The 12,171-nt window shown below is 40.3% G+C and overlaps 1 protein-coding gene across 1 annotated transcript; it reads right to left on the reverse strand.

Annotated features, from left to right (window-relative positions):
- Positions 1-8,955: 8,955 nt before the first annotated feature.
- Positions 8,956-9,807, reverse strand: LOC140543408 (leucine-rich repeat-containing protein 3-like). The gene has a single exon (XM_072666526.1). The coding sequence runs from the start codon at positions 9,805-9,807 to the stop codon at positions 8,956-8,958; it is 852 nt and encodes a 283-aa protein (XP_072522627.1).
- Positions 9,808-12,171: the final 2,364 nt, after the last annotated feature.

A 12,171-nucleotide genomic window follows, 5' to 3' on the forward strand; every position in this document is an offset into this window, starting at 1 on the left:
AACCTTTGGCCAAAAAGCAAGATTGTTGTCTCAATTAACCACAAAACCTTATCCCACATTTAGATGTTTCACTCTGATGCTTTCTGCCATATACGAAATTCTCCTTCCTGGTCCAATGCTAAGTTTTGAGAGGTGGAAGGTTCCTCCCAGAAGGTAGGTTGCATCTATGAATTCATGCTGTTGCCACCAAATTCTGACCCTACCACATGTGTGCCTGAGCAGAAATTCACCATATCACCATAACATTTGTTCAGTCTTTTCCTATCCAGTTTTGGTGAGCCTGTGCCCTCTGCAGCCTCAGCTTTCTGTCCTTGGCCAAAGGTTTGGCGTGTTGTGCATTATATGATGCTTTTCTGCTCACCACAGCTGGCAATCTGAGTTACTGTAGCCTTTCTGTCAGCTTGAACCAGTGTGGCCATTCTGAGAACTGCCACTCACTGGATATGTTTTTTTTATCACACCATTCTGAGTAAACTATACAAACTGTTGGGCTGAAAATCCCAGACGATCAAGACCTTGCCAAAAAATCTATCATCAGTTTTCAAAGGAACTAAACAAGCCAGATGCATTTTGGAAGCAAATCCTGAGGACTGAAGATGTTATAGAACGTCTTGGCTGCACTGAGTGAACATATGTTTTGAGTAAAATGGTGTTCTTTCATGAAAAGTCTCCAACAGACAGAAACGGGACTGAATCCATTGTTCTTTGGACTTCTTTGTCACTAGAAGAAAGTAATAACTGATTGTGAAGGACAACCAGTTCTTCTAGAAGCAACTCTTGTCTGGAAAAGACTCCAATTCATTCACGGCAGCGGTCGATGTCCTTCAGTTTTGTCTTTCGGATACAATTCTGACAAGAACTTTCTGTAGACTGAGTTTACTGCCACTGCTGGTAGACCCGTGTGACCGTATGCTTCGATTTACCTGCAAATTCAGCTACTTCCTTCACACTGCAGTCTTTGGCAGAAATGATTTCCCAAATGCAATCACTTCTTTTGGTCAATTATTAGCATCTGCATTGCGAGCCATTTTCCAACAAGACGCTCACTCACTGCACTGTACCACCTCCTTTCTATCTATGAACCCCATCTCACACCTTGCAGATTGACCAGGGAGCTTATATATATATATATATATATATATATATATATATATATATATATATATATATATATAAAATATTTTAATAAAATATATAATATATATTTAGATGGGGCACATGCATGTCTTGAGAAGATATAATAACATAATATGTACATGTGTGTGGCCTTCCTTCCATGTATTTCTTTTTCTTCTGTTTTCTCTCCTGAGTCGTTTTCCATTGTAAGTGTTATCTTTGGTTTGTTTAACAGGGCTTTGACACCCCATTGAGTTTACACTAGTAAGCTGAGATTCTTGTGGGTCAAGCTGCCCTGAAGTAAAGGGCATGAAGTAAAGTATAGCAGCATGGGCTATAGAACAATAATACCCAGATATCAGAGGAGCTCTCTTTCACAATGAGTTCCAACTGAGATGAATTAAAGCAAAACCAATGCAATACACTGTGAGTTTAACTGTAGCAGTGGTTAGAGAGAGAGAGAGAGAGAGAGAGAGAGAGAGAGAGAGAGATAGAGAGAGAGAGGGAGATAGAGAGAGAAGAAGGAAAACAAAGATTGATTTCCAGCTTTGACGTGGACCACCAGAAATCTCTGCACAGACTCTCCCCAAGCCTTCTATCATCTATATTTCACAAGAAATTGAAAGCTGTTCTCAGATATTCAAGGCCCCTTTTGTTCACACTGCAGAAGTCATGCTGCACCTTTTTTCTTAAAGAATCGCTTATGGGACGAAATACAACTACACAACATTCCCATTTCCCCCCCAGATTTTCCTCAGTTCTACTGGAGCTGCTACTTCACTCCATTTACTTCACTCTGTTACTTTTGCTAAACTGTTTGGAAAAAGCTGATATAATGACACTGCGTATCTATTAACCACACTAGACCGGACTTGCCCGTGTTCAAATCCAGACAACTGACACAACTGGGGTTTTTTGTTTCTGAATATTTGTTAGAAAATGAACTTTACAATCCCCCCTTAGGTCAAATGTAGTCACCCAGTCCAGGCATGTTTGGTATAAGTGCTTCTCTGTGTTCTGTACTTTTGGTAAAAAGCTAATGTGGCTAACAAGTCTTAAAAGATTATATACACCAGGAACCAGTGTATGTCATACAGTCTGTTAGGAATTACACTGTGTGATGATTGAAGCCGTTTACAGAACACTAATGAATGGCTGTAAACTTCCATTTCTTGTTAGCTTAAATGCCTACCTTGCTGGAAAGTTATTGGGACAGCTGAGATACACCAGTCATAGGTGTCTAAACAGTGAGTCTTTAAGCCCATTTCAGACAGGATTAGTTTACATGTGGATGTGGGGTGATGTAATTATTACCAGAGTTTCTTACTGATTTCAGTCCCGTCAGTCATTCTTTGCAACTTCCGATGTTTTTTGAACTTTTTTGTTTTTGTTTTTTCTCATGTATGGAGATGTTGAGGAGACCGTTAGTATTGTTGGAGATACATCAGGTCTGTGGCAAACCTCAGTCAATTCCAAAAGATGAACCAAAGGACTCCCCAGAGGCATGACACTCCTGGCAGCTTTCGGTCATTAAGTCATCGTGTAGCGTAGACCATTTCCTACATACATGTTATGAATGTGTAGCTGCTAATTTTACCAAAACTAGACTGGACATGCTCATAACGAAGACGCTGATCGATGGTTTGAACTCTGGTTATGCCACTAGCCATCAGCAGCAGAGGCCCCAAGAGAGCACAATTGGCCTTGCTCCCTCCAGGGTGGGTAGATGGCAAACTCCTCCCACATCCCTTTGCTGCAGTGTTGTCCGTCGCTGGTGTCTGCAGGCTGGTGCGTTGGAGATGGGTATGCTGCACCCACCCACAACACCCTCCCACCCCCATCACACTCGGCAATGAGGGTGGATTACCACACGGCCCCTCCCAAAGCCGCTCATTGGGAGGGGCCGTGTGGTAGTCCACCCTCATTGCCGAGTGTGATGGGGGTGGGAGGGTGTTGTGGGTGGGTTGGGTAAGTGGCAGTCCAAATTGGGGGGGTAGTGAAAACATGAAATTTATACAGAAAAAGTATTTTATCAGTCAACACATGTACTTGGTGTATTAAGTGTTTTTTTCTGCTCTGTACCTTTGGAATGAAGCTAATGTGGAAAACAGGTCTTGAGAGATTACATACTAGTACACCAGGTAACGGTGTATGACATACAGTCTGTTAGAGATTACACTGTGTGATCATTTGGGATGTTTACAGAACGCTAATGGGTGGCTGTAAACTTCCATTACTTGTTAGTCTAGTTGTATACCTTGCTGGAAAGTCATTAGGACATCTGAGAGACACCGGTTCGTAGGTGTCTGACCTGTGAGTTATACATGAGGACCTTTTTGATACTGTAACAGGCAATCGTACAGCCTTAATGAAATATTTAAATAGGGAATTAAGTAAGTAGGTAAGTAGTTATTATGCTGAATCATGCTGGTGTGTTTACTTATTTACTTACTTCATTTCCTATTAAAACATAAAGCACAACACAATGAGTATATATATATATATACACTTGTTTTATATAAAGTATTGATGAATGAATGATATACATTTAGTTCATCAGCCAAAACACCGAAATGTTCAGTTTTTCCTTCTTTACTTTTACGGCAACAGGTTGTAACATTTTCATCTGCATGAAACTAAACAGTATAGATAAGCAACCATTACTTGTGGGCTACGTTAGTCTCAGAGTTTAAATGCTAAAACGAAAGAATCAAACTTCAGACATGTCTTGGCCTGGCTGATCAACTACATTTTGGGCAAGGGGTAAGTCATATATACAGTATTTCATATTAATATCACTTCAATCAATATCGCTTTTAGAGTTTTATGGAAATGCATTCAGGATGATGCTGAGTTTTAGCATTCTGTCTCATTTAACACACCTGAATCAAATCATTAGCTAATAACTAAAGCTTTCATGACTTGAATTGAGTGCGTTCAGAGTTCAGTGAAGTGTGCAATGCAGATAATAACCAATATATAAGCAGACGGACTCAGAAAACAAATCATTGTCAAAGGAAATGTTGGCAAATACTGAAATGTCCTGCAGCGTTTTCAGCCTTGGGAAATACTCTCATGTGCCTTTTTGTATCTAATGTGTATGTAAGAGCCATTACACACTCTCATACCTTCATATCAGTGAGCACACACTCACACACAGGAGAATGTGAGGAATTCCAGTGTGATCATTTATAAATCCAAAGATACACACCAGAGTCTGAGGACATCAGTTCCTTTTTTCTGAAAATCAAGGGGATTCATAAGGAGGTCACTGCTTGGCCGTGGACATGATGATCTAAGGTCATGCACAGCTGTTCCAGACTTTACCTTTCTATTGGCTGCATTTTTTATGGAGACTAAGTTGTGAGTTGAAGAGCTGTGTAAGTAATGAATGTACCTTCAATTAGCTGCATACAGTGCGGTTTGTATATTTTGTAGCATATATTCTTAAAATCTATGCTGTTCTGAAAAAGACTTTCTGATATAATAACATATAATTAATAAATGCTGATTTTAATAACTGTCCAGTTCTCTGGCCTACAAAATCGTTCATTTCTAATGGACAGTTCAGCCAGTCTGTTAGTAATGATCTGTTAGTAAATGTCGCCCTCTGGTGGATTCAGGATGGCAACGCATGGTGCTTTTCATTTACACCGACAAGCAAATCAACCTGAGATCCACTGTGTCCAAATGTTTTTGGACACCCCTTCTAATGAATACATTCAGTTCAGTATTTCAAGTTGCCACAATTGTTAACACAGATGTACATGGGCATGGCCAGGCATGGTACAGAGGGCCTTCAACTGTGGAGCAGTGAACTGTAGTCTCTGAAATGATGTTGCTCCATCCAGTACTTTTGGGATGAATTGGGTAATTAGGGATGGGGTGGGGTGGTGATCATCAAACAACCTGACCTGACTAACACTCTTGTTGCTGAATGCAGTCAGATCCTCACAGCAATGCTCCAAAATTGAGTAGAAAGACTTACTCCAACAAAAGCAGGATAGACTCTTGTTATAATAAACTTGATTTCAGAAGAACAAATGAAGAAATAGATGTCACAATACTTTTATCCATGTAGTTTATGTTCTGTTTATGTTGTTAATAAATGTTACTTGCTGATTAATGTTCTATGAGAAAAAAGCCCCTTCAGGCATCTAACTAAATACATGTTACTTTAGTTGGTGATCCAGTAGATCAGTTTTAAAGGATGTTCTAGTTTCACTCAAACTAAGACAATCTTACGACTAAGACTAGAATACCAGAGGATGTTTAAATTTTTAAAAAGTTATTTGGCCTTCAATAATGTATATGGTTAGAAATTAGACCTGTCCAGGAAAAATAAATAAATAAATAAATAAATAAATATGTATATATTTATATTATATAAGTTCTATGATTAGCAGTGCCATCTGATCATTAATATAAACAACCACTACCAAATCCAGACGTCTAAAGAAATCATTAAGGCACTTTTTGACGCTCTCTTCTGGGCAGTTTAGGAATTGTTACATTCATCTGGCTTTATTAAAGTACTTATATCACAAATACAAGGCTGAGACAATATCATATATACTCAGGCAGTCACTTAGGTACACAAGCACACCCATTTTGTAGGGGTTTACTACAAAAAAGATTGGTACCAGGCCTCAGAATTGACAATCAAGTCATTAATAACAGTCAACTATAAATAATTGTTAATATACATAACAGTCTAAGTTTCTCTTTTGTGATAGAAGACAATTAAAAATGCTTGAACAGAAAACAAGTGACTCCACTTGTTTCCAAATAGAAACCACAGTATGAATATTTACCACAAGATGGTAGTAAACACATCAAAGACATAACAACAGTATTCATTATTGACATTACACTTAACCACAGGATAAAGTCCTGTAAAAAATACTGCATTACAGAAACTATAGAAAGTTTGGCTGCAATCTGTATCTGTCTCTTTCTGCCATTATGCTTTCCTACAGTTTCTAGGCTTTCTATTACAAGAAATGCTGGAGGATAAGGATAATCCAAATGGACGTTTTTAATGGTACACTATTAGACTATGCACTAATCTGTCTCGTAATGTCGGGCCCACTTATAGTTTATCCTGGGAGGTACAGTGGACAACTCAGAGACAACTCATTGAGCTGGAGGTTGAGTGACTCCTGCTTTGTGGTATATAAAGACAGTGACCCCTTTCTGATCAGTGGAACCAGGAGTGAGAGATATGACAGAGTGAAAAGAGAGGAGACAGGATGGTGGAGGGTTGCCAAGACTTTGTGGTACACACGTGAACAAGGTAGAGAAGGAATTGATAGGATGTGAGGTTTGGGAGGAGGGGGTTTCAGGCATGTTCCTCCTATGGAAATGTCATTATTCCTGAACACCACATTGTTTGGATAATCACAAAGCAGTAAATGCTGCTCCGCTGATCCTGACCGACATCAATAAAATTAGATATCAGTGTATTCGTGTGTTTCCATCCATGTCCTGATACTATTTTACAAGCAGCATCAATGTATGTGGATTTTAGCTGTTTTCCTGAGCTGGATTACTTGCTGATGACAGGTCGATGGTGCCATGCTGATTAGATGGGGTAAGCCTTGCTGTTTGCCATGATATGTGTGTCATGTCTGTATGTTACTATGAAGCCCAGAAAATCAGCGGTGCTGGAATTGGTTTCAGTGAATGGATCAGTATTGTGGATCTGCCTAATTACCCGATACCTGATCCAGCTAATTTTGTTAGCATCGGGGCCGATATCCGATCCTAGTATCAGATTGGTGCAGCCCTAAGCCCTAAGATCTGCAAAATGCATGGTGTCTTGTGATTATGAGGACAGTTACACTACTCACAAAGTTTCAGGTGAAATTTCAAGATGTACCATAAATGCACTCTAACCTTTACAGGTGAACTTAATGTGAACTTTTCCAAACATCTGAAAGCACCAACTGTTCAATGAACTTGCAGTTCTTTAACAAGGCAAAATTCAAAACAGGTGTTGGATCACCCTGTTGACAATTTGACATCAAGAGACCAAGACAACTCCTAAGAACTGATCAACAGTACCTTGCCATTGTGAGGCTTCAAACAGTGTCACAGAGTGTCATCAGCAGCTTGCAGCAGAGATGCAGAGAGGCTGGAAGAGGCACAGATAGCCACAGAAGTGGACGTCCTTTGGCCAGATCCCACATCCCACACATCGTGAACAGTGCCTTACAGAACCGGATGATGAATGCCACATATCACTAGACTCACATACACTGCATTGTTGCGGCTTTCCTTTTTGAGTGTACAATTTGCCACATCCAGCAGAAAGGATCAATGCGACAACAAACTGCATGTGTTTGTCTCATTTTTAACTACATTTATGCAGTCTTAATATGGTCTTCTTTACTCTAGAAGCCTGCCAAGAATGGCTCAGAAGCTAGACGGCAGGACAGGAGACTTTGTCACAGAAAACGTAAGAGATAGAGGGCATTGTGTTATTAGAAAAAAGTGTATTTTTAGTAACACAATTACTAGAATTCCCTGAATCGATATCCATCTTCCCTTTTCTTCCCTTTCTGTAACACATGATTGCTCCTAGAATGTTAGGACCAGAATCCTTTGTCACTGATAGCATCAAGATGATGCCACTGATGGCCGTCTTGTTGTGTTGCTCTGACCTACTTAGAAAAGGTGAACAGATTCTGAACTGGAGGGACAACATTTCAGCAAAAATGATTCCAGAGTTTATTCCTAAACCATCTGACTTTCTGACTGGGCCTCCTCAACTTGACACTGTTCTCCCTCTCCCATTTTTTTCCTGTCCAATGTTGCGAGCTGCCCTCTGCTTTAAGGGGACCAAACCTCCCTGACCTGATTCCAAACAGGGTGCTTTACCTACCCAGCTTTCAGCTTTACAGAGCGGAAGCAAAGTAACAGGAATTTTCTGCTTTGGTAATGAACACTGGTGCAACCATGTCACTGCACGGTTAAAAATGTACTCCTCATCCTGAGGCCCTTTTTATCCTGTGCAAGCTGATCTACTTTGCACTCTGGCAATGCAGGGTCACAAAGCATGCTGGTGAGATTATAGATAACCCCTTTTACCCTGGACATCACCTCTTCCACTCACTTCAGTTGGGTTGAAGACTCAGGACTATCAAAGCCAGCACAACTATAACGACCTATTGACAGATTTTTCCCAAGTGCTGTGGCGCTCATCAACCGTAGTAAAAAACTCCCCAATTCAGCTATGCCAATTAACCCAGCCATTTACCAGGACTCCTATCACTTGCAATGCTCCTGATACTAGGAGGGTGAGGACAAGCACATGCCTACTTCAATACATGTGAAGAATGGAAGAAACTAAAAAAACGTTGTTTCTTTGCACCAATGCTATCTACAATGCGCAGCCTTCATGAAAACAGGTTGTGGCATCAATAAATTGTCTTGTGAGACAAGCCACCAAAACAAGCATCCGGTTCTCCGACTCCTCACTTAAAGCTGGTTGATCAGGCGTCACTTCCGATCTCACGCTCAAACGTCAAATTCTAATTGATCATGAAATTCAGTCGGCTACGACCAAATCTGACTTGAACAACGGGCTAAAATCGCTCAGTGTATTTCCGGCTTTGGTCTTCTGAGCCACTTGAAGCCCCCCGAAACCTCACACTTTAAGTACAAATACATCTTAACAAGCTCAAGAACTTTGATTGAATTGCAATACAGTTTTAAAAATATACAAAATGCACACTTCTTTTTTGGAATCAGGGCACATAGGGGGAAAAGAGCCCCCTGAACCGAAACTGCCTACCAACTGCTCTGTGTACTTTACAGAGTGCCACCTAAATGCTATTAAATTCGCCTAACCGATCCTTCCTTCCTAGACCCTGCTGTTTTGTTAGCAGTCACAAAATGCTGGTCCACATGGTAGTTTTGTGCACTTGGGAGGTGCTCTGTGTGCCTCATGTCCTGTGCCCGATTCTGTCGTACATAGTACACCACATACACAATGATCATGAAGAACCATACGAACATAGTGATGAGCATGGCCACATCGGTGGTCCTGCGTTGCAGACTGCAGAAGTTCACTCCAGAGTCCAGTAACTTGACTAGGGGTTGGCCTATGTGACCAGCCATCGCTCCTGTCTCTTCCCAACGGCTTCCCTCATTGACCCCACGAGCTGAGCTTTTACACACAATCTCTTTGACTGTCTCTGGCTCCAGGTAGAGGCCCTCCATAAGTTGCTGCAAGCTGCAATCACAATGCCAAGGGTTGCGATAGAGTCGGATCTTTGCCCGAGTGACACCAAATTCTTCCCACCTGGCATGCCGCAACTGATTGTTCGAGAGGTCAAGGAGTCGCAGTTCGGTGCTCAGGTGGCGTAATGCTCCAGACGCAAGTGAGTCGATTTTGTTATGAGACAGGTAAAGGTCTTGCAGATGCAACAGATCCTGGAAGGCATCTTCTGGAAGTGTGTGTATAAGATTATGCTCCAGGTGGAGGGAGACTGTCTCCAGAGGCAGTTCCCGAGGGACTTCCAGCAAGCCCGCTGCAACACACAGCACTGTCTGGCTCTCCAGAGTACACTTACAACTTTCTGGGCATCTTGCGCACACCTGCACCCACAGGCTTGCACTAAGCAGGGCATACAGCCAGCAGAAGGCACCAGCATATTCACTGTCTGTCCTCAGATCTGTGCTCATCACCTCACTGTAGACACTTGCACATGACTTGAGCAGAGAACTAGGGTTGCCTAAGTGGAAACAGAGTTAATAAAGCAAGTGTGAAAGGACAAATTCAAAAGTACTCAGCTTTTATTGTCAAAAATGCAAAAATATTCCAAGTTTATTGTCAAAGAAGAGAACCATCACATTCTGTTGGCTAGCCTTTCTTAACTGCAAGTAATACGGAATGTTAAATCTGTTCTAGGTCTGGGAAACCTATATATTAGCCCCAAAATGTCCTATTTGGTGTATAAAGGCCTTAGGTCCATCATACAACAGCATACAGCTACATCATGATAATTAACATAATGCAGTGAGTAGCCAGTAATTTACTATCATTTATTATAACTTTTAATGCTCTTATGATGTTAGAAGTAATTACTACCATTAAGTTTCCTTATTAGTAGTAGTAGTAGTAGTAGTATTTTCATGAATATCATGAATTTCTCATGCCAACTGTTAAGCATGGGGTGGATCTGATGATAAACCATAAACTCCTATAAATAAAAGTCATATTGTCCAAAAATAAATCTTGGGCGAAACCGAGTCATGCAACACCAACAAATTATCAACATTTAATGTGTGAAAGAAACATTGGTTTTTCCCTTTTTTCCATATTTCTAAGTCCCAGTTAACCCACCTGTTTGTAGCCTCCCCTAGCACAATCAATGCTCGCGACACTAGGAGGGTAAGGACTTAAAATGTTTCCTCCGATACAGGCAAAGTCAGCCACTCCCTCTTTTTAAACTGCTGTCAAAGCAGCATTGCTCGACACACTGTTCCGCAGCACCAGCTAACAGATGCCTGTGTCGGCCTTCATCGCTTAGGAGTAAGGAGGGGAGAGAACACCATCTACCCAACCAGAGACAGCATGGCCAATTGTGCTCCTTCCTACTGTGACTCCGGCTGCGGATGGCAAAGTGGCACTGATCAAGTAAATATAAATATAAATATAAATATAAATGAATCATAGAAGAATAGGAAAACAACCCTCCACAATATTTGAAGAGAGCAATCTCCTAATATATACAGACAAACCATTAAAGGAGTTCTTGTTTACTTGGTTGTATATAAACACCACTTTATATATGGGTTATTTCCCTGCCCTGTCCAATGTCCAGTGCTTTCCTATGGCAGAATACTGTTCACTTATGCTGGGCGTGGCAGTAGCAGGGAGCCATGCTGATCTGACCACCTGTCTGTGTGTGCTTGCCACATTCATGTCTTTTCGGTCAAGCATGGGTAGCATATTTATATTTATTATGACTCATGATGCACTACAAGTCTGACTTAATGGTTTCTAAGACATTATGCATATTATTGTAAACTTACTCTGAAATTTCTAATAGTAGATATAGGTTCCCTATGGCACATTATCCCGCTGCCTTTCTAGGATGATAAGACTGGATCACGATCCAAATAATCCAAATCTACACAAAAATAACCAGAAAATCAAATTGTGCAGTGGTCATCCAAGTCTACATTCTTTGTGCATTAGGGCATACATGAGATGTGGCTACCTTATGCTCATTCATTATGGCTCATGAAGTATTATGTGATTATGAATGAATTCATGCACCTTATAAAGTATGCCATATGCAGCAATTAGCAATAACATTAAGAACACCTCCTTGTTTCTACACTCATTGTCCATTATATGAGCACCACTTACTATACAGGAGCACTTTGTAGTTCTAGAATTACAATCTGGGTGTGGTGTTAATGTTATGGCTAATTAGTGTATGTAACTTGTCCAAATAAATGACCCATGCATTTCACCAGAATGTCTCACCTTTTGTTGTAAATTGGGGTGGAGTGATCCTAATTTTTGGACCACTCCATTTTGGACCTAATTAAGGATCAAGTTGCCTTAGCTTTACCATCTGTTGATTTTGAATATTGTATATTGAATATTGATATTGGCATTCAAATATTAATAAATCTTACTGAGCTTACTGAACTTCAGATATATTCTAAAAACGTAAATGGCTTTTAGGTTAAAATACCCAGTGAAGAGATTATAGGTTATCTAGCCATTATCAGTTCAGCATTTTCCAAACGAACAGCTAATGATTAAAAGGCCCCAATACAGAAAATGCATACTGTGATGGCTTAACATTGTGGGTTTATTGAAAATGAATATTAAAACATTCATATTATTTAACATATTATTTTAAAGTCTCTAAACTGATTTATTATGATCTTCAGTGAAGCTCTCCTCCCTTCTCATCCTTGTTCTTGTATTTACAGGTTTCTTCAGTAATAAATACTGTGTGGATTTAAGGCGTGTTCATGTTCATTAAACTCATTGCTTTAATACTTAATAAGTATTAAGTAATTATT

This window comes from Salminus brasiliensis, chromosome 21, assembly GCF_030463535.1.
Source record: "Salminus brasiliensis chromosome 21, fSalBra1.hap2, whole genome shotgun sequence".
NCBI classification, from domain to species: Eukaryota; Metazoa; Chordata; class Actinopteri; order Characiformes; family Bryconidae; genus Salminus; species Salminus brasiliensis.

Coding starts and splice junctions, on each gene's coding strand:
- LOC140543408 (XM_072666526.1), bottom strand. CDS start 9,807: ATGAGCACAGATCTGAGGACAGACAGTGAATATGCTGGTGCCTTCTGC.